We start from the raw sequence: 20,489 nt of genomic DNA, 5'->3' as shown, positions 1-20,489 counted from the left end.
ATATGTTTGTGCCATCAGCTTTTAGAATAACCGTTAAGGATAGGCGGAAACCGTATGTCCTATTCATCGGCGACGTACCAGACAAATACCCAAATATGTACGGCGAAAGAAATCTTCGACATGTAGGCCCACTCTTTCTCCTTCTCTCCCATTTCCATCTCACATCCGTATCCATCCATCTCCTCTTATACCACTACAATCGAACAGAGTGTGTTTAACACTGCGGTTGTCAGCAACACTCTCCATAGACTATGGCCCGCTCCACTCCTTCATAATGAGTGATCCGCCGGAGTAATAAGGCTTACCGAGAGCGTCGGCGACGGGCATCCCCCTTGTGCCTTCATGTAGCACGACATGTTGATATAGAACTCGAATTGGCATTTCTGCATCCTTCCGTCAGTTATCGTCCTGTTCACTCTCTCCCACGCCCCACGCATTTATATGCCTGCCATCATCCTTCTCCGGTGCTCCGTTCACTGCCCTCCATTTCCGCTACTCACCTCGTCCTCTGTCAGCATATCAATCGGCATGATGGGCTTTTGGCAGTTGCAGCCGGTCTTGAACGTCGGCGTTGGCTCCTTGTGCGGGTTGTGGTGACCCGTTCGAGTGGGGCTCGTTCCGTTGCTGGGGACGGGCATGCTCGCGACGCTGGTGGCTGCTGCTGCGTCGGCCCATGGGAACGGCGAGGCGGTGGCGGCAGCCGCGATGGCGGCGATGAGGAGTGCGACGCGCATGGCGGGCATAGCGTCTATGGGGTTCCTCTTGTTTTCGCTGAGCGGAAAGCTCGTCAGTGACGCTTCAGAGAAGGAAGATCTTAAGGATCAATAGGCCTTTAATTGATGTGCCAAAATTTATCGCAAGACGCAGAAAGGGAGCCAAGAAAACGAGATTCCTGTGGGCCAGAAGAGGTATGTATAACCCCCTTCTCCATGGTGGCCAGATGCGCACTCCATTCAGCCTCTTTCCTGGGCACTCCGCATCTCCCCACAGTTTACTGGCATTAGCCCAAGGACCGCGAAAATCTGGAATGAGCGAAAATTCGAGGTGTGCGTAGTTCAGCTGCGCGGCCCAATATCGCTATATAGATTTCCATTTAGAGAGGCGAGGTTTCCCACCAGTGCTAAATAGCCGGGTAAAGCGGTGTATACCGAAGCGGTAATGGATGGCCCTAGGAGATGTCGTGATTGGTTGGTTGGTGATCTAGCGAGAGACTCCTAACGCGAGTGGGAAACGGAAGGGTATATGTTTGAGACGGAGGTAGAGTGTCCAGAATGGTATATGACGGGGTGCAATGGTTGCAATCCGGGCACGGCATCTCTAGGCTTGCGACGCCTCGTGGTAACACGATATGTGGTGCTTATTGCCGCTCCGTAAGTCCGCATAGAACATCACGACGGTGATATGCGATTGCGCTGTTTTGAACGTCGCTCTTAGTGGCTAGGTGACGACGATCGGGGCCTTTTACCTCATAGCAAAGGACAAGACACATGCCCGGGATCTGAAAGCCCGCATTTTATCCCTCCGCAGCACAGACGACTCATAGCGCGCAATTTGACTTCGTCCATAGGACGGTCTCCCCGTCGGGTTGCTTAGAGATCATGATGTTCCGTGTGAGCTTAACCAAGCAGGTGCCGCTAGCCGAAGGGTTAACGAGTGGCTTTCAGAACATGCTGAACGCGGGAGCGATCGAAACATAACATGTCAGGCACCGCCTATCCTCGTCATAGCCTCATTCCGTAAACGATCTCGGGTCCAAAACAAGCCGATTCGACAACGTCGCTGGGCATTTCTCGCACAGAGGCTGATTCCCAGTCCTTCGGATCGCCCGCCTGCCTAAGAAACGTGGAGGTATTGCGTGCCTAGGCGGATAAGATGATCTCCGAGATGCCAAGTTCTGTTGAAACAAACAGTTGCAAAACGAGGCAGGAAACGTTCGACAACCTGGGGAAGCGAGCGCGATGAATGACAAACGGAGGATGACATCTTTCTGAATGCGAGAGTGTCCAAGTGACAGTTTTTGAAATAAGGTCTTGGAATGTACGAGGAAGAAACATGAATTTGGATTATTCTCAGGAGGATGCAAGGGTATTTTCTAAACGCCGTATTTTTGAAACAGAACCCAAGAGCGCTCAGAGTGCATGCCCGGAATATGTAGACTTATAATGCAACGAAACAAGGGGTTGTTGGACAAGAGGTCCTTGGGGTTTACACATCCTCATACGGCATCGCGTTGTCGTTCGCCCACTGTTTGATCTTATCGAAGTTGCGGCACACGTGGTGCGACTCGTAGTCCGGCCATGCTCCCTTCTTGCCAGGCACGTCGTGAAAGGTGAAGACGTTAACATCGGACAGGCACATGAGGTTCATGCGCAGGATCTCGATGCAGTGATCTAATAGACGGTTAGCACACCATGCGCATTTACATTGGGCGTAAGGACATACCAAGATGCGCTCGCACGTACTCAGGCTTGTCGTTCGTATCCGACCACCACAGCTTGGTATAATATTCAGGATATGTGGACATGCGCAGGAGATTCAGACAGTGCAACTGGTGGAATACTTCTAGACCAACTCGATAGCCAGTCTCGCCGGTCTTGGGATCGGTGACTTTGAGGGAGTCTTCGGGCTTTTGTAGCTTGGGAAAGTCTTCCATGGAGACCATTTGGTCGGGTACTGATAGGTTGGTGAGCAAGACACTGAAGTGAGCGGGATTTGTATGGAGACCTACGGTATGCAATATCCATCCACGCATTCTCGACATCGTCTGTGATGCCAACGTACTTGGAGGAGTTGAGAGGATTCGGAAGCTTGAACTGCACTTGCTCGTACTCTACTACGTGCATCGCGGGCGCTATGGTACGTTAGCGCACCCTATACCCATTACGGCGGGTCGCACTCACAGAAGATCCCAAACTCATCCATCAACGCCGCGGCAGAGTATGTCGATTTTGAATGTTGCGAATAGACGGCGCAGATCAATGTGAGGGCTGACAACATGAAAAGAAAGAGGTTGAAGAACGTCAGATACATCATCCCTCTTCTCCTGGCAGTTTCTTTGACGTAGTGGCTGTTCAGGAAGGCCGATTTCTCGTTGTCGCCTTGCGAGCTGAAGTCGTCATGATAGTCCTGTGGTTCTGTGGGCTTCTCCATTCTGTTGGTAGGTATTTAGCGCCAGGCGTAGTTATTAAAGAAAGAAAGTCGTATGTGAGGGAAATAGAGCTTATTGAGTCGACCGGCGATGAAGAGGAAGGGAAGAAAGCAGTGCGCCCGGCGCTGAAAGCTGGAGAGCAAAGAGAACAACCAGGTATCCACAAGTGGATGCCTTTGGGTAAGGACTAGAGCGCTTCGGCCAGTTGGCTCGGTCAATAATGCCGCTCGCGTAGAGGTAAAGGTCTATCACGAGGCTGATCGCATTATTCCGCGGGTGTCAGGTTGCGGTTGGGGCCTTTTCAGAGAGAATGAAGGAGCATCATGTTTTGCGGGTATGCCCTTGCAAGGCAAGAATACCCAGATGCCCCCTTGACGGCAACGTCAACCAGTCAAGCATGCTTTGCGAAGATGCAGGCGCGGGCGCTAACGGAGTTCGTTGGTTAACGATCCCGTTTCAGTTTGGAGGTATGTGCTAAGCGGTATCTTGATTCCCTCGGCCCTTCACCACTGTTTTATCTTGGCGATCTAACAGACAGGGGTTCTGCCCCGGGGTCAGACACAGAACATGATACTCTGGTGGCACGTCCTTCCGCGACAACTTTCTTTGAGCGCGAGAAGCTGCCAATTTTTAAGCCTCGTATCCCGGCGCTCTGGCACAGCGGCATTTCAGTCTGATCTTCTGCGACCAATGACAACGATAGCATCGACGGTCAAGCCTTGTTTCAGCCCGTTTTGAGCCTCCCCCACAGATTCCATAATCCTAGGCACTTCCACAACGCTGTTGACAAGGCCGGAACCCAAAGGCTGCTTCTGTTTGCTGCTCCGCTCTCCGCATCCGCCGGCGAGGAGGAAAGATGCCGCTTGTTCCGTGAGGTCGTCGAGACTGTCCAATAGCACATTGGTGTGATGGATGCCGAAGTCTTGACAGCATTCCTGCACGAGGCACTATAGGTTTCCCATTACCACACGAGACGAGCTTCCCCATTACAGGACTCCAAGCACGGCAGAAATTCGCCTTCGTCTTCCGCAGTCAATGCCAATTCGTCTCAGGAAGCAAGGCGTTACCCAATGAAGGAATGCGCCAGATGGCGGTTCCAGCCAGAGGAGAGCTTGAATATAAATCGTGGATGCGTCCGATCAGCCCATCGTCGCAGCATCGCTCTCAAACCTTCTCAACCTTCTCAATCCCACTCTCTCCATTCGTTCTCCGGTGGCCGGACCATCTTCTCTTCGCTGTAAAGTTTACCTTGTTACATTTCTTTCATCATGAAGTTCGCTGGACTTGCCCTTTTGGCGCTAGGCGCTTTCACTGCCGCGTACGTGGTGGTTGACCAGCCGATGGAAGGCACTGTCGAGGCTCGGATGCCGGTAAGATTGGACAGGGCCCAAGTTATATAACTGCGCGCTAATACCTCATAGGGGAGCGGTCCAACGCGCGCCAACCATGTCGTCAACGCACTTCGCGTACGTGAGGCTGAGCCAGAACCCCACCACAAGGGGAAGGGACGCAAGAAGAACAACCGCCGAGAGGAGTACGACATTGAAGCACGTGAGCCCCACCACAAAGGCAAGGGCAGGAAAAAGAACAATCGCCGCGACCCAGAGGCCGAAGCTGAACCGGAACCCCATCATAAGGGCAAGGGGGGTAGAAAGAAGAACAACCGCCGTGAGGCTGAAGCCGAAGCCGAGCCAGAGCCCCATCACAAGGGCAAGGGAAGGAAGAAGAATAACCGTCGCGAGGCCGAGGCCGAGGTTGACGATGTCCTTGTCGCTCGCCACCACAAGGGCAAGGGACGCAAGAAGAACAACCGCAATTAGGGCCACAGCCGATTCCTCCTCAATGGATGCTGGATCCGATGTTGACAGCTCTCTAGCTGATCCGGTAGCGGATTGGATGCGTGTTTGACATGGATGGATGAGGAACAGTCTGTCTTTCCTCTTGTTATGCTTCTTTGAAAACCCCCTGTATCTAAACTTGCACCCCGGACATGTAACATATGGGAATTGACGAAATAAAATGAGAATGATTTGAGAACGAACCGCTTGGCCCCATCATGGCTCTTCGTGAACGCTTGCGTGCCCGTTCCACCACTGATACGGCTAAGTATCTACATTTCACGTCCACGATACAGTCACAAGGCGTGTAAGCCGTCTCCGAAATGATCGTGTCCCGCCGGCTACCCACCTCGGAGGCACGCATCGTTACGTTATCCTCGTTTCGCCGGCATTTGAGAAGAAACGCACTGAGGTAGTTGCGGACGGTGGTCAAGCGGACTCACACTGGAAAGGGTAGAAGTCATTGACAATAAGAGTGTGTAAGGCGTCTTTCGTGCGGGTCGGTAGAGGATGGGATGAGGTTGACGAGATCGACACTGAGCACGTCCTATCTACGCTAACGTACTTAGCTACTTCTGAACTAGCGTGGGTTTCTAGTTCACGTCTTCCCGTACGAGGTCCAGCGTCGTTTTCTCAACGCTTCCAAAGCAATACCAAATCACAAGTCTCTCTTCTCCCCAGTACGCAGGCAAAAATGCATTCCGGACCGTGGGGGCTGCGGGGAGGGTAGGTGCGGTACTTCAGGGGTAGCATCGCGTCCTCGCAGACCCAGGATTCGAAGACAATCATCCAGCCGGCGTCGAGGTGGAATAGACTTCAGTGCGTTGAAGCGCTGCGGGAGTACGGATCCAGAGAATGCGAGGAGCGAGCTCCAGTGATAGAAGAGGAAGGTTGGCTTGGCGTAAAGCAGGGGCACGGGCTCAGAGTACCTAGATCAAGCCAGTCAGTGCTATTACAAATTCCACTGGGGAGAGGAGCTCCTATTAGCTCTCGACTCGATGAACAAATATGTGTGAGTAGCTTCATCTTACTCAAACTAGAAAAGGTACAGAGACCTCGAGGTGGTTGATTGATATATACAGAATCCTGCCTGGGGTGTCTCTCCCATACGCGCCACCAGCACGGGGCCGAAGCTGCGCGCGCACATCTAAACATTATAAACATTACTGTATGACTTCGACCCCGGTTCCGCAGCAACAGTCGTCTTACCTCCCCAGTCCCTGATGCTCGCAAGGGAAGAATTCGCCTGGAAAATCCAATTAGTCCCTGCCTGGCTTACCCAAAAGCCCCTCCCCGCCTGCCCGCAGTATCTTCTACTCGGGTGCCAGACCGAAGCAGAAAAGGCTGGCTCGTATGCAAAAGTGTGGGAATCCAAAATTACCTGGGCCCGGGAAATAGTCGGCCCAAAACCGTTGAAAGTCTATATCGGAAAGGTCCTCCCGGTGAACGCACATCTTGTAGGATATCGATTGCCGCTAAACTCCAATGCAGACGATGCATGCGAGAGAGGAACAGAAGGGTGTTATCAGCGGGCGAGGTATACGTGCGGTCGATTTGGTGAGATGTTGGACTAAAACCGTGCCCCATGGAGCGTGGCGAATTGAGAGACCAAGAGAAGAGATCCCCCTCAAGGCCGCTTCTTGGTCTCGCTATCCGGGTCCATAGTCTCCAGCATGTTGCTGATGCTCTCGACGGACAGTGACGATGCGTCGAAATGTATCGCAACGAGCCAGGCGCAGAGTATATTCGCAAGGTGGTGAAGAACATATGCGTAGGTGACGCCGTAAACTGCGGCATATGCAGCAATGGAGAAGAGAAATACGTTGGTAAGGAAGCAGAATCGGGATTGAACGCGTGGGACCATGCGTCCGGTGCTGAGTGTCTCGACAAGGAGGATGAAGGGCATTATCGATAGGATGTTATGGTGCGACGAGAAAGGCGTAAGCCAGTGTACCGCAAGGTTTCGCACCCAGACCACAAGGACGGGTAGGTTGATAGGGAGAATCCAGACCATGAGGATAAGTATGGAATGCGCATAATTATAGAAGTTGTAGTTGTTGTCGAGGTGCTGCTCACATTAGTTATGTACGATAAAACCAGTGTTAGCGTATCACTTACTGATTCCCTTGCCAGCTTGTAACCGCGTACACAAGTGGCGATCTGCACGATGCAGAGCACCATGTACGCGAAGTGGTAAGGTATCACGGTCGATACTAGTGACAGGAGAATGCAGGTCGTTATGACACGCTGTCTGGTCGACGTCACGGCGAATGCTGCGGGGGTTCTTCTGCCGTCATCGGTCGGAGCAGCCGCAGACGGGAAAACTGAGTAGAGGAACGAGAGGAGATAGATGACGCCGAGAGCGACGTAGTTCACAGCCACGCAGACCGCAATGCACATGAGCCCAAATAGCGGGACCAAGAACCAGAAGAACGTATCTTCAGATCCTAATAGGAGCTCGTGGTTTGTGTATGTGAAAGGGTCCGTAACATTGCCCCAGGCTACGTTGAGCGGCCAATGCAGCGTGGATTTCGAAGTCGGATGGCGAGCCCCTGCCAGGGATATGGAGAGGAAGGTCAAGGCGGCGAAGGCGAATGGGAGTGATGTCTGTAGACACACATTTAAACCCTCCGCGAAGCTCATGAAGACGCCTGTCTCATCATAAGTCCGGAACTGTTGGCGGAGGACTAGAGCAACGACAAGCAAAGGGAAAGCAGCGAAGACGATGCGATATCGCATCCACAACTTTCCCAAGCTGCCCAGCACATCCACCTTCAGGGAGACCTCCACGCTGCTATCGCACGTCGGGTCTGACCAGATCTGCAGAGACAAGCCGTTCGAAGGGTGTTTGGCGAGGAAGGGAGGCGGCATATAGGGTGCGACGCCGTGCAGATTGATTTTCGCATCCTTCACATTGACGAAGAATTTGCTTTCGTAGACGTCCGTGATGTATTGGCGTAGGAGAGGTGCAAAAAGCTCGCCCATGTCGCACGACTGTTTGCCGATGTGCAGATTGTACGCCAGAAGACTCGAATGCAAAGCCGGGACTTGGATATCCGTCACCAAAGGTCGCTGTGCGGGAAGTCGTAGGCTCAGTCCAGTGGTCAGAAGGCGCTGCAAGCCCATGTCCACTCGATGCACTGATTCAACAGCGGCGCTGAATTCGGCAACAACCCATCCACTGCTGTGCTCGCTGGCTTTGTCCACAATAGCTACGAACTGGTGCTCTGATAAGTCCTCAAGATCATATTGCAGGTAGGAGAAAGGCCGCTGGTCCGTCCTGAAAGGAAAGCTCGAATGACGGGTTGAAGCAGGGAGAGCAATAACATCCGAAGCGGCATTCTTGCACGCCAGCCTCGTCGATCCGGAGCTGTCGCCGGAGAGGTCCATGTTCATGGAGAAGAGCGCCGCTGACTGACCAGCCTGGAGCGGGAAGACGGTGCAAAAGAGCACCTCGAGCTTTCCATATTCGCCCGGCGAGTCCAGTCTCTCGTTCGTCAACAAAGTGAACTTCTTTCCATCTGTTGTGCCTTGCGGTGGCATGGGCAGTAGATATGCCTTCGGCTTCTGCTTAGACCGCCCAAGGCTACGCAAAACCAGCTTCTCGCCCTGAGACACGATTGCGCTGTTTTCTTCCAGCGTAAGAAGCGTTTTTGGTTCTTTGTGGGGTAAAGTCCTCTCCGCGATGCTCTCTAGACCGGTGAGAAACCATCTCTTGAACCCACGCATGCGTTCTGCGCGCGGAACCGTCTGTGTCGGCCTTGAGACGTCAATGACATCGTACAGAGCGCGCACTATGCTCTTTCTCGCCTGATCGCACCATGTAATGGCTAAATGATCCATTCCAGTCCAGACGTGCGGGATCGAAGATGTGAAAACAGTGAAGCCGTGCGTTTCCGGTACCAAAGACGCCAGGCTCGCGTAATCCGAGGGTACAACCGTGTCCAGCCCTCCGCCAGCGATGGAGATCAGGGTGACGTGCCAAAGGGGGTTGTCGATGGCCCATTTCTGTGAGTATGCATGGCGCCAGTAGTCGTTGACCGCTTTGTATGTGCGTACAATGTCACCATCAAAAGAAACCGGAGGCCGTGCATGGGGCGCGGAGAGGGTGATGATGGTATTGATAGAGTTCGATTGATAGTTCGGCATGGTGAGCATGGTGCGTGCGACCACGCCTCCCATTGAATGGCCTACAATGATGACCGATGTCGGGTCTGGCAGGTCGGAGTCGCGAAGTGATCGCGACGGGGTGTGGTACAGTGAGAGAATGAACGAGAGGGCGTCATTCAGGTACTCGGCTTGGTCCAGCAAGGTCTGTCCATGGAACGCGGTGATATCCTCGTTGAAGTCTACCGTGAAGAAGTCGAGAGGGCGCTTTCCCGCCCTGTTAGCGGCCGGATCATGTCGCAGCGCATTGTGGTAATGGTACGCTGCTTCGGCGGCCAGGGGTCGGACCTGTTTATAGCTGCCCGCATTGCCGGGGATGAACAGGACCGGTACGCCTTTAACCTTTGCACTGTCAGCCTGATAGCGCGGATGGGGTGCGCCGTGCATACTCTGATGTCCTCGTCTATGCCGCCTTCCCTATACAGATATAGCGAGTATTTGCTCGCGAAGCGCGTGTGCTCCGTGTCGAAGTCGTCAAACTTGACGAAAGCGGGCCGCATGTATGACATTTCGCATCCCTTGGTGTCCAACTGCCGTGTCAGGAAGGACTGCACCATGAGGAACAAAGCTCCGAAGCCCAGCAGCGTCGTCAGCAGGGTGTAGAGCGAACATGCCCACGGATTCCGCCATTGCGAACGCCGCCTGCCATTGTGTTGCTCCAGCATGCTATCCGGTGTAATGTCCTTTGCAAGCGCGCCCATGGCGAGTCTCTTGCTGTCGTCTGGCGCTGGAGGTGCGGCGAGCGCGGAGGTGCCGTAGAGGTAAGTCTTCGTGATGGAGGGTCGGTGCGCAGACACATTACCGTCCTCCCGCCTGTTTCTCGAGGGCGTACCGCTCACGTGCAGCTGATCTATGCCGTGGCGTTCGTCGGAGCCGTTATCGTCATGGCCCAGCGTTGCGAGCGAAGCGTCGGAGGTCGAGGTTTGCTCCTCTTCAGAAGGCGAGGCAGACGGGCGTCGCCGCATCTAATTCGCTCCAGCCGCACCTCCGCGGTGGCTCCTGCCGTTCTTCTCGGGACCGACCAGTGTTGCCCAAGCTACCAGCCCAAGCTCCTTCCCCCTCCGCCGACAGCCGACAGCACGGTTGCTCCGAAAAACGAGTCTCGCGTCACAGCAAAGGCCCAATCGGACGCCCCGCTATCCTGAGTGTGAATTGGCGGGAGGGAAAGCCCATCAGAGGTGGAGAGACGCCGAGGTTTGCGGTGGATGCGGCGCGCGGCGATGTTGGCGGGATATGAGGAAAGGGCGACGCAAGCTGCCAAGGAACGAGTGAATGTGCGAGCTACTTCGAGTAACGAGCGACTGATCGGCGGCGAACCGTCTGAGATGGAGAAGCGGGCGGGGGCAGCGGAATCGGAGGCGACACCACGGGGGCATGGGAGGAGGAGGAGGAGGAGGAGGAGGAAGGGGAAGCGCGGCGAGCTATCTCGTGTATGTATTGTGCCTGATATGGAAGCGCAGCATCTTTGCAGCTTACCGCGAGGCTGCAGCCGGGATCAAGGCAAGCGCGACGATGACGACTCCCGGCCGCGACGCTGCAGTAGTCGCACGCCAATGCCGCTCCAGCACACGCGCGGGGCCGACAGCACGAGAAAGGCCGACGCTGCAGCACTTTTCTGAGCCTCTGCTCTGCGCTCACGATGTTTCTGCCATCGCCGGCTCCATCCCTGCCCCATCGCCATGGCCGCCGGGTGCGGTAAGCCCAATATTCGTCTGCATTCGCTTAATTCAGCCACATCCCGCGCGGAAACGCTGCCGGTCAGCCTCGTGCTCGTCCGTTTCATGCGCGCGGGACCGCGGAGAGAGGCTCAGTCGCGACGTCACTCCTATCACCATGATCCTGAGCGTACAAGGGAGGACAGCCGATACCCATGATTGCCGGCATGATGTGAGAGCTGATAGCTGGAAGGTGGGAAGGGCCCGGACAATGAATGGTGCATCGCCGATGCAGCTCCGACGCGCTGGGCTGGCTTTGGTGCTCGTCTCGCATAGAAGGGACAGCATTTTCGGGTTTCCGGCACAGCCAACATGGCTGACAGTGACAGCTGACCTCTTTCCTCTTCTGCTGCATGCGCCCGTTGTCGGGAGGTATTACAAGACTATGATACACGGCTGCGCAGCCAATCAGCGGCAGCCTGGTAATCAGCGGCCTCTCCACCCGCAAATATCCACGACACACAGAGCCGATCTTGGAGGCGTTCGAAACCTGAAACGCATCTGCACTGATACCGCAGGACCGTCCGCGGTATCAAGTTGTGCTCGTTGGCACGCCACAACCTCGAAACGCTATCCATCACCATTCACCACAGTACAGACAACGCAAATGATTGAAATATCAAAAACCCCCGCTGAAGCGCTCTGGCCGTCGGGAGTGGCAAACACAGTCTTCAGAATTTTTCTTCCAGGATATCCTCGTGCTTGTCCAGTTGGGCAGCTATCCCTGTCTAGTACGACATCGTGGCTACTGTGGCTAGAAGCTTGTGAGGGCTACAGCCACTCCCAGCCATCACCCCGCTTCACCCCGCCCACCACCCTTGCGCCCCCAGCTTTGAACGCAGCAATCAGACTTTGCTACACCATACCTTATCTACCCGGCATCCACCTTACGGTTGGTGCGGCATCGCTGCCAAACCATCAGCTGCGCCCCCATGACAAACGACCGTTCGACCCGTATCCGAATCCCGGCAGTCAGCCTTGCGCAGCGTAGCCAACAGAGCCGCTACTGCTCAAGATAGTGCTAGAAAGCCAGTTGGGCAAAACATAAATTCATCCGCAGTCGCGTTAAGGAAATGTGTCTACCATCGACGAGCTCTATACTTTGATTCAAAGAAAGAACGACCGCGGTGTATATGGATCAAACTCAACCGCCGAAGCGCATCAGGAGGCTACTTCCACGAGGAGCCAGACCTCCACCCTCCTCTTCTGACTGAAACGTGGCGTAAACGTCGATAAGATATGCATTCAAAACGACCCAGTCCTGGGGAGGCCTCTTCAGCACACCATTCGCGTCCGCTTCTGCCATAGCTTTCGTAACCATGTATCCAAACCAAACAAAGCAAGCCGTCCAGCCGCTCCGCCGAAGCATGACTGGAGAGGTCTGTCGCTATGTTACGGGATGAAGGGGAACAGTCGCGCGAGAGTGTCCACTTTGACGCGCCCGACTTCCCCTACATCGCCCAGAGGACCGAGGTATACGGCGGAGGCGAGAGTTTGAACGCGCGCGAGGTGTCAGACGAGGAGTGGGCAAGAATGACATCCGCCGAGAGGACCAAGGCTGACGTGCTCAAGATCTGAGAACTTGCGAGTTTGCCGTGTTTTCCGGGTCCGCAGAACTCTAGAACTTCAACCCCAAGGAATCGTGGTTCTGGCACAGCGGCACGAGGATCCCTCGGCGCTGCAGGCGTACCCCCAGGATCGTTTGATTCTCGACTGGAGCGGGAGGCTCTCAGACTTCCGGAGAGGGCTATCTCTAGTATATTTAGCGTCCAAGATACGATCCTCATGCCATCAAGACGGTATCGATCATGGCACTCTCCCGGTCTTCAACCAGATCAAACAACGCCCCTGATACCTATTCCCTCCAACAAGCTAACAAGCACCCACCCATCCGCCCAACTCGCCACACATCCCATTAACCCCACAACAGCGCTCTTGAGAACCGCGCCCGCCTCCCAGCCATCCAGCAAACACTGCACAGTTACAACAACCAGGGCATGTACCAAAAAAGCCGCATAACTAAACCGCGCAAGGTCGAAGCCAAACGGCGCCCACTGCACCCCAAGCCACGACCGACTGGCAAAGGTGTGCAGTAAAAAGGAGCAGATCAGCACACCCATGCACTCATTCCAGGCTGCGTACAAGAAAGCAAGGGTTTCAAAGCCCCCTTCCCCCATTTTCAACACGTCGGCTAGGCGCTTGTCGTCCTTCGCGAGCTCAGCGTTGAGTACCCAAAGCCCGAAAGCAGTGATTGCGGTGATGAGGCTGCAGAGCATGGCCTGCGTTCTGCGCGTGACGAGCTCAGGTAGCTGTGTCTTCAAATGGCGGTGCGTAAAGACGCCAGTGCTGTAGAAGAGAGCGTACTGCGGTATGTAGCCGACTCTCAAGTTCAGCGGCGTGAAGGGCGTGCGGATAGGGCAGTATACCCGTATCAGGAACGAAGACATGGAACTCATGGCCAGGGCCGCGAGCACATGCAGCGTGCGGACGCTTTTCGCCTTCTGCTGGGTGGCGGTGGTGCGCTTCTCTCCATCCTTCGGGCCCTCCGTTCCCGTAGTATAGACTTTGCGTCCCGGGCCCGGCAATGCAGACCCAAAATCTCCCGGCCTCACCACAGCATATACCACGTCGAAAATCAATAGCAACGCACAGTACCACACCGGCCCCCTAACCCCCCTAACACTCCTTACACCGTCCCACGCCTCAGACCCCACCGTGCTCCAATCCAGCCTATCCCTCACCCGCGCTATGACCCCAGCAATCACGCTCTTGGACACCACGCTATACACCACCGTCGGAAGGCCTAGTCTCTTCCATTTCTCGTTGACGAACTGGTACCGCGAGCGCCTCGCTGCCGATATAGAGGAGAAGTAGCCCGAGAGCAGGAAGAAGGCGGCCATGAAGAAGGTCTGGTCGATGACGTTGAAAGCGAGGACGGGTAGGGAGAGGGGGACTTGGGAGGGCGCGACGTTGGAGAGGGGAGGGGGGGTTTTGTGCGCAGGACGGTGACGAGAAGGCGAGTAGAGCCAGAAGCCAATGCCGCCGTAGGGCGCGGAGGAGTGGTGCAGGATGACGAGTGCGGTGAGGAAGGTGCGGAAGTTGTCGAGGTAGAACGTGCGCCGAGGCATGGTGGGTGGATTTTTCACAGTTGCTGCTCTGAAGCCGGATATGCGGGCGAGTCTTACGTTGTTGGAGGCACAGCAAAAAAATGAAACTACATAAGATGCGTGGCCCGGTAATTATATTCGCCGTAGGTAGTGGAATTACCGCAGTGGCGTGAATGTAAATATGTACCATTGATACGCTCTGTGCAGTTAGGCCGAGGCGGGGCAAGGTTGCGAATACGAAGCTGTTGCCTGCCTTACGATTACTTCCAAGGGTTAGCTGAAGACGCGCAACTCCCACGCGACTTCCTCAACTACCCGCCGACGCCGCGAAATATGAATTCATCTCCAACAGCGTGCCCAGCCTCTCCAACTCATTCACCTCGCTCGTCCCTCTCCCCTTGCCATACCCTTTCTTCCCTGTCAACTGCCTACAGACGCTCAAAAAGACTCTAATCTTGCCTCTTAGCTTGACATAAAGGTCCTTCGGGCCCTCTTCAACCTTGGTGTCTGGGTTTTGCATCTTCGCGAAGAGGAGTATGAGTTCGAAGATTTCTTCCATGAGCGCCAGAACCTTGCGCTGGCGTCTGCGCAGTAGCAATGCAAACATGACGCTATCGAGACACTTCTCGTGCGCGTCGCGGAGGGAAGCCAGGCCTTCTGTGACGCGGGTGCCGAGTTCACCCGCAGCGTCTTCTTCGGCGAGGCGCGATTCTAGAGTGGTGACGTAGGTTTGGAAGGTATCCCAGTGCTCTGCGATGCCGGTCTGGAAGATGTAGGTTGAGAGCGCGGTGACAAAGTGGTGCGCTTCCATCCTGAAGTGGCGAGACTCGATGTCGGGGTAATGCCGGGGGAGGTGTGCGACTACGAAGAGCATGCGCAATAGCCGGAGCAGGAATTTGAAGATGTGATCGTATTTGTCGACGGCGGAGGTGGTGATGACGAGGTTGAGAGGGTTGGGTGGGACGTATCGTAGGCGCAGGAAATCGAGCGCATAGAGGCCGTATGGATCCATAATTTTCTCCATTTCGGGTTCGGTGAGTTGGCGCACGGCGAAGTTGAGTTGACCTGGGAGCTCATCTTTATCCTGTTGCGGATCAGTCATCACGCCAGGTTTGTGTTTGGAGGAGAAAAGTGCAGAAGAATAGTAACTTTCGCTCAGAACACCCATAAGCGCGAGTCGAAGCTCTGAGCTTGCGGGCGGCCAGCTGCTTCGAGAGCCGAGCTGAAGGCCCATATGGACCCCACTGCGCATCTTTCCCTTGTGTCGTTCCGCGCTCTCGCGTTCGGGGTCGAAGAGCGCGGAGGCTAGCCGGGAAGAGAAGACGCCGTCGCCAAGGAGCTGATATTCTCGCTGGACTGCTAGATGCAAGCGGAGATGATGGGAACGGAAGAAGAGCCGCAGCGTTGTTGCATTGACGAGCTTTGCTTGCGCGGTCAGAAGCGGCCGGAACGACAAAGCGGATGTTATCGACAAGGGCGGAGAGAAAGTGTCCGAAATAGACGGGCCCCTGGTGGGTGTGCTCGCAAGAATGTGCTCCGTGAGCATCTGAACTTCGTCTGGAAGGTGACCCAACATAGGTTTGGGTGCTGCATCAAACACGGAGGCAGATTCCTCGATATATTGCTTGAATTCAGGGTCCACTGAGCTCTCCTCTGCTAGCAAACCAGACGTAGGCGCGACCGATGGTTTCGGGCAGGATGGCCCGTTTGAGAACTGTAGGATGGCGCGCCGGAGGTCCTCCTCGTAAGCTTTCGCCTTCAGAGAGATAAATTCGATGTCTTGCCACCCGAATTTCCACTCCAGCTTTGGAGGCTGTACCCCAAATTTCTCCAAAGAAGCTAGTGGGTGGCCAGCATGGTGCAGTTTCAAGAAACGGAGACTGTTTCCCGTCTCAAAGATGGTCTTGCCATCGTCAGGAGTGATGAATCGCGGCATCATCTCGGGACGATAAACATACTCAACGGGACCTTGGTGTTCCCCGTTGTCATCGATGGCCACGAAAGTGCCTCGCTCCGGAATTAGTACCGCTTGCTGCTCGGGCTGGACACCGATCCATTCGCCCAACAGCTCTAAGCTAGGGTTTGCTACTCGACGCAGCGTTTCGCACGATAGCTGGCGTATGCTCTCATCGCCCTCTTCCATCTCCAGCACACGATGATGAAGAACGGAAGAGAGTTGTTCATTGGTCTTGGCGTGCCTCACCGCGTCCACTGTACGAGCGACATAGTTCAGGATCTCTTGCGGTCTGGCAAAGAGACGCTGTAGTCGGAGCAGGGATGTGATCGCTCCTGAGTGTCGTCCTAGGTGATTCTCAAACGTCGAGAGTATGCTCGACACTGAGGTAGCTAATGCAACTCTAGCAGGGATAGAGGCTGCCGAAGAAAAGGTGCGCTCCACGAATGACCTCAGATAGAGAAAGGTGTTCCCAATGTGGATAAATTGGTTGATGAGACTCTGGGCGATCCTGGGGCTCAGCCCTGATGCTCGTCCATCCGCGAGGGCGGATGCGAAGGACCGCAGTTTCGGGTTGAAAGAGAACAAGATGGAAGAGCGTCCAAGCCCAAGGTTCCATAGAGACTCCAGGAGGACATTGCCCTTGACGACTCTTCCAGCAGCCGTCTTGTTGTCATCTTTGGCCAACGCTGCGTCGAAGGCCTCTGGGCCTGATTCCGTAATGTATGGGGTATGCCGCTCGACGTGGCCAGGGCCCTCAAAAGCCTCCCAAGTAAAGAACACAACATCCTTTTTCGCTGGACCCGACTCCAGGGCAATCCGCCAGACGTCTTCTTCCTCAAGTTCTGTGGGAGGCGTCCCAACCGAGATAGAAGACTCGTCGAACCCTTCAAGGTCTGGCAGCGGCCCAAATGTGAAGGCTTCGATATCCGGCAATCGAAGCTCACGGTCTAGCGATTCTTTAGGCGCGTATGGATGGTGGAACTGGATTGACGGCACTGGACGCGGTTAGACTTGCGTACCAGGACGCGACAGGGCTTACCGTCCAGCTGCAGCGGCACGAACAACGAGGACTCGTAGCTGGATGGATCGTCGGTGAAGGAAGAGGGCGTCCACAGGTGGTCGCTCGTGAAGGCATCGGCTATCCCGTCGTCATCGTCCATTGCGTGGTGATGTGCGCAGAGCAGTGGTGTTTGGAGGGGCCTCGGCATGACGCCAAAGCTTCAGCCCTACGCGTACCCTTGCACCTCGCTGCGTCCCTTCACTGGGGTCCTCCCCGCAGGCACTCTTAATCGGTTCCATCCTCGTCGACTCATCCGCCGTCACCTCCAACCACTCGCCGTCGACAATGCCTCCGCGAAAGAGGGCAAAGGCCAGTGCGGCCTCTACGCCGCTCGCCGAGATGCAGCCCAAGACACCGCAGGACCCAGGCGCGGCTTCACAATCGCAGGATCACGACCTGCTCCATGACCCTTGGGCCGATGACCAGGAGACGCAGCTGTTCAAGAGCATGATGAAGTGGAAGCCCACGGGTAAGCCCGCAATAGCGCAAAAACCTCGACGTGTTCTGATGCGTGCAGGCATACACAAGCACTTCCGCATGATCTCAATACACAATGATATGCGCTCGCACGGATTCGCGACAGACGATGCCCCGCACACGCGCATACCCGGTATCTGGCGCAAGCTACACCAGCTATACGACCTCCGGGCCCTCGACGAGCGCGAGAATGCGTACGCGTTCAGCGAAGACCCCGATCCGCTAGACCGTGGTGAGGCTGTCAACATGCCCGAGTTCGAGCTACCGGAAGACGAATTCGGCGAGATGATGTGGCAAAGACGTTTCCACGGCCCTGAATCCGTGGCAGCTTCGTCCCCACCAACGATGCCCACCGAGGACGACAGGGCGCTATATCAGCCGGGCCTTGGTCTGCTGAAGGATCTACCAGATGGGGTGAGATCACAGAAAGCGGAAAGCGTGAAGGAGGCCACCCCGACGCCGAAGAACACAAAAAACACGCGGGCGAGCCGCGCCGCTACGAAGAGCGGAAAGGGGACCAAAGGACAGGCTGCTAGGAATGCAAAGGCGCAATCAGCAGTATCAGATTCTGCAGAGGAAGAAGAGGAAGAGGAAGAGGAGGGAGAATCTAGCGCGGAGTCGGAAGAAGATCCTGCACCAACCACGAGGAGGACGAACCGGAGCGGAGGAAGAACGCGGCCGGCACCAAAACGGACAAGGAAGAGATGATAATTAGATATATGGAGAGGAAAGGACTCCATATACGTCCTGCAGGTGCAACATGATACCCGGACTAATTCGCGCATTGCCTCTTTGTGGGACCTCCTGGTCCACCAATGAGGGTAGCCTTGGTTCTCTATTTGGCTTCGGAGACCTTAGGGATATGGAGACTTAATTACGATGGAATGAACTATTCCACAGTCAAGATTAAACCCAATGCCGTGCCTCCCACCTTAGAGTACCGAAAATCCGATGTAGTCGTACCCGCAACACTTGAAAGGACCAGGGACAAGTCCCTAAGCACCAACATCGTTAACCAAGCGAAAATCCCTAGCTTTATGGATGTTTGGCGCGCATGCCTAAGATTCGAATATCTCTAAGAACGTGTGTATGTGGAAATGTCGATTTTCAATAACGAATGCTAACATGTGTGAAGGGTCACTATCTCACGAATTCATTTTGCCGGCTCGTTGATATATTGCATTGATTACCTGTGGTGAACCACGGTTATACTGGCATTGAGCTGGGCTTTTCCTGCTGTACCTGACAACCTCAGCATATGTGATTCGAAATGCAATTCCTTTCGAAGATCCGACGCTCGTTAATAGTGAGGAGCAGACCAATGCAGGCCTACTCCACCAACTCACGCTATCTGCCGCGTTTCCTCCTCAATCAGCCTCTCCTCATCTCGCTCTCCGCCTGCTCGAAGATCGCAAATCCAGGATACTCCAAGTCGTACCTCCTCTGCAGCACGCGATGGCCGTCCTCCACTACGTCCGTATGAAACAAGCGCACATCTCTGGCTGCATTCTCCGCGTCTCCTCGATCTTCGTACTTGAAAATAAATGGTATATCCTCAGGGGGGTCGGGATCCCAAAGGACAATACGAGGATCAAGAAGCCACACCCTGTCCAGATCCAGTGCCTGCAACCTCGTTAAGAGAGAACCCCAGCTGCCGGACCGGAGCATGATATGGGCAAATCCGAGCATCTTTAGATTCGGGAAAGCGTATAACGCAGATACAATATTATCCGTAGAAAAACAGTACCTGTTATCCGCCATCAAACGGAACTCCTTGAGCTTGGGCAACCTCACGCGTTCCTCCTCACTCGACGCTTCATCAACAAGTTGCTGAACGTGGCGGAAGCTTTCCGTCAAAATAGGCATGCTCGACAGCGCAATTTCCAAGAACTCCAGGTTCTCCAGATTACGCATCCAGTGATCGAAGACAAGCCGATGCACACCCGTAATATTCATAGCCACGTGTGTCAGGCTCCTCGGAAACAACGCGGTAACAGGCCATGTAGCGCACCACGCAGCCTGGTTCCCAAACAACGGCATGGTAATCGTATCCAGCGGTATGTTAGCGCGCTCAACAGCTTGCAATATCCAGTTCAGTGTCGTAGCCCTGATCATCTGCGCGGAGCCACCCGAATGGCGGATAGAATATCCAAACATATCGTCCTGCAACATCGGACAGGGGGCAGGTTGCCCCCTTTGGATACATTTAGGGGATATTGTGTAGTACCGCAGATGCCTAACCCGTGGGCAACGTCGTATAACACTAGCGAGGTAATCGCAGAATGCCTCGTTCCAAAGTTCATCCGCCCAGAGGCAGTAGTTCGTTATGCTACATATGGAGAGGGTGGTCATGGATGCAGCGTATTCTGATGACGAGATGGCCTGAAGCTTGGGCATGTACCAACCCTCTCGGAGGAAGAGTGTTTCCTCTAGGACGGTGATGAAGAGGTCTTTAAGGTCCTTCGAGTGTAGGAAGGCGCGGCATACTAGGCGGGCAGAGAGGATAGATGTTCTAGACAAAGGACTAAGGGTGGGGAAGCGTTCGGTGTGTGGGTAATGGTAGCACGCCAGCTTGGCGAGCACACCATCGAGGATTTCCTGAGGTATCCTATCCATAGGGATGAGCTTTCAGGCTCGTGAGAGACGTCGCAAGTAGAAGGCCGCAGATATCGTCTTACAAGATACGCGGATAGATAGGTTCGTATATCGGAATCTGGCCTAGTCCGTTGGTGGAAGGCGTTGCAAAGGAGACCATGGGCTTTTTGGGTACATTTTGTGCGTCCGCGTGAAGAGCCGGGAATCCCACCATACATATTAATGTCTCACGTTAGAAGCCGCGGGAATGACAAACGGGGGTTTCACGTTCCCCTTATGAGGAACATGACCTTGCGGAACTCGCTCCATTCACCGCTACGGCCTTGGTATGGCACCGTATCACCACGCACGGTATCTGTGTTGTGACACTCATCTCTCTTGCCACACTTCTATAGCCCGGTTCTAGTAATCTACTTCTTGAAAAG

The 20,489-nt window shown here is 54.7% G+C and overlaps 9 protein-coding genes across 9 annotated transcripts; 3 read left to right on the top strand and 6 right to left on the bottom strand.

The window, feature by feature from the left end:
* Positions 1-78: 78 nt before the first annotated feature.
* On the bottom strand, positions 79-895 carry BU26DRAFT_522110 (uncharacterized protein). The gene is made up of 3 exons (XM_033829700.1): positions 501-895; positions 306-383; positions 79-220 (listed from the first exon to the last, which is right to left on the bottom strand). Exons 1-3 carry the CDS (start codon positions 741-743, stop codon positions 215-217), a joined length of 327 nt encoding a protein of 108 aa, XP_033680727.1. The 5' UTR covers positions 744-895; the 3' UTR covers positions 79-214.
* A 1,310-nt stretch (positions 896-2,205) lies between these two features.
* On the bottom strand, positions 2,206-2,997 carry BU26DRAFT_490041 (uncharacterized protein; the record flags this gene model as incomplete). Its single annotated transcript, XM_033826042.1, has 4 exons — positions 2,206-2,390; positions 2,443-2,673; positions 2,729-2,851; positions 2,901-2,997. The coding sequence occupies 4 exons, from the start codon at positions 2,995-2,997 to the stop codon at positions 2,206-2,208; spliced, it is 636 nt and encodes a 211-aa protein (XP_033680726.1).
* A 1,419-nt stretch (positions 2,998-4,416) lies between these two features.
* Positions 4,417-5,068, top strand: BU26DRAFT_607912 (uncharacterized protein; the record flags this gene model as incomplete). The annotated part of the gene is made up of 2 exons (XM_033835802.1): positions 4,417-4,518; positions 4,570-5,068. The coding sequence occupies 2 exons, from the start codon at positions 4,417-4,419 to the stop codon at positions 4,966-4,968; spliced, it is 501 nt and encodes a 166-aa protein (XP_033680725.1). The 3' UTR covers positions 4,969-5,068.
* Positions 5,069-6,613: 1,545 nt separating this feature from the next.
* On the bottom strand, positions 6,614-9,818 carry BU26DRAFT_433075 (GPI inositol-deacylase-like protein; the record flags this gene model as incomplete). Its single annotated transcript, XM_033824012.1, has 3 exons — positions 6,614-7,054; positions 7,105-9,495; positions 9,543-9,818. The coding sequence occupies 3 exons, from the start codon at positions 9,816-9,818 to the stop codon at positions 6,614-6,616; spliced, it is 3,108 nt and encodes a 1,035-aa protein (XP_033680724.1).
* A 422-nt stretch (positions 9,819-10,240) lies between these two features.
* BU26DRAFT_74369 (uncharacterized protein) lies at positions 10,241-12,058 on the top strand. Its single transcript, XM_033836296.1, has one exon. It carries the CDS (start codon positions 10,528-10,530, stop codon positions 11,857-11,859), a length of 1,332 nt encoding a protein of 443 aa, XP_033680723.1. The 5' UTR covers positions 10,241-10,527; the 3' UTR covers positions 11,860-12,058.
* Positions 12,059-12,703: 645 nt separating this feature from the next.
* BU26DRAFT_432612 (uncharacterized protein) lies at positions 12,704-13,996 on the bottom strand (the record flags this gene model as incomplete). The annotated part of the gene is made up of 2 exons (XM_033823983.1): positions 12,704-13,719; positions 13,873-13,996. 2 exons carry the CDS (start codon positions 13,994-13,996, stop codon positions 12,704-12,706), a joined length of 1,140 nt encoding a protein of 379 aa, XP_033680722.1.
* Positions 13,873-17,109, bottom strand: BU26DRAFT_462702 (uncharacterized protein). The gene is made up of 2 exons (XM_033825100.1): positions 16,972-17,109; positions 13,873-16,927 (listed from the first exon to the last, which is right to left on the bottom strand). Exons 1-2 carry the CDS (start codon positions 17,090-17,092, stop codon positions 14,283-14,285), a joined length of 2,766 nt encoding a protein of 921 aa, XP_033680721.1. The 5' UTR covers positions 17,093-17,109; the 3' UTR covers positions 13,873-14,282.
* A 168-nt stretch (positions 17,110-17,277) lies between these two features.
* On the top strand, positions 17,278-18,177 carry BU26DRAFT_433356 (CT20-domain-containing protein; the record flags this gene model as incomplete). Its single annotated transcript, XM_033824027.1, has 2 exons — positions 17,278-17,461; positions 17,510-18,177. 2 exons carry the CDS (start codon positions 17,278-17,280, stop codon positions 18,175-18,177), a joined length of 852 nt encoding a protein of 283 aa, XP_033680720.1.
* A 402-nt stretch (positions 18,178-18,579) lies between these two features.
* Positions 18,580-20,309, bottom strand: BU26DRAFT_74377 (uncharacterized protein). Its single transcript, XM_033836297.1, has one exon. It carries the CDS (start codon positions 20,083-20,085, stop codon positions 18,841-18,843), a length of 1,245 nt encoding a protein of 414 aa, XP_033680719.1. The 5' UTR covers positions 20,086-20,309; the 3' UTR covers positions 18,580-18,840.
* Between the last annotated feature and the right edge of the window lie 180 nt (positions 20,310-20,489).

Source organism: Trematosphaeria pertusa, assembly GCF_010094035.1.
Source record: "Trematosphaeria pertusa strain CBS 122368 unplaced genomic scaffold BU26scaffold_12, whole genome shotgun sequence".
In the NCBI taxonomy this organism is placed as follows: Eukaryota; Fungi; Ascomycota; class Dothideomycetes; order Pleosporales; family Trematosphaeriaceae; genus Trematosphaeria; species Trematosphaeria pertusa.
Note: the sequence above shows the minus strand (reverse complement) of the source record. Positions and strands in the feature narration are given on the sequence as shown.

Excerpts from the sequence above, each read along its gene's own strand:
- BU26DRAFT_522110 (XM_033829700.1), bottom strand. The coding sequence starts at position 743 with ATGCCCGCCATGCGCGTCGCACTCCTCATCGCCGCCATCGCGGCTGCC. Across the intron at positions 384-500 it reads ATATGCTGACAGAGGACGAG|AAATGCCAATTCGAGTTCTA; the intron begins GTGAGTAGCGGA and ends GGAAGGATGCAG.
- BU26DRAFT_74369 (XM_033836296.1), top strand. The coding sequence starts at position 10,528 with ATGGGAGGAGGAGGAGGAGGAGGAGGAGGAAGGGGAAGCGCGGCGAGC.
- BU26DRAFT_462702 (XM_033825100.1), bottom strand. The coding sequence starts at position 17,092 with ATGGACGATGACGACGGGATAGCCGATGCCTTCACGAGCGACCACCTG. Across the intron at positions 16,928-16,971 it reads CGTGCCGCTGCAGCTGGACG|TGCCGTCAATCCAGTTCCAC; the intron begins GTAAGCCCTGTC and ends AACCGCGTCCAG.
- BU26DRAFT_74377 (XM_033836297.1), bottom strand. The coding sequence starts at position 20,085 with ATGGATAGGATACCTCAGGAAATCCTCGATGGTGTGCTCGCCAAGCTG.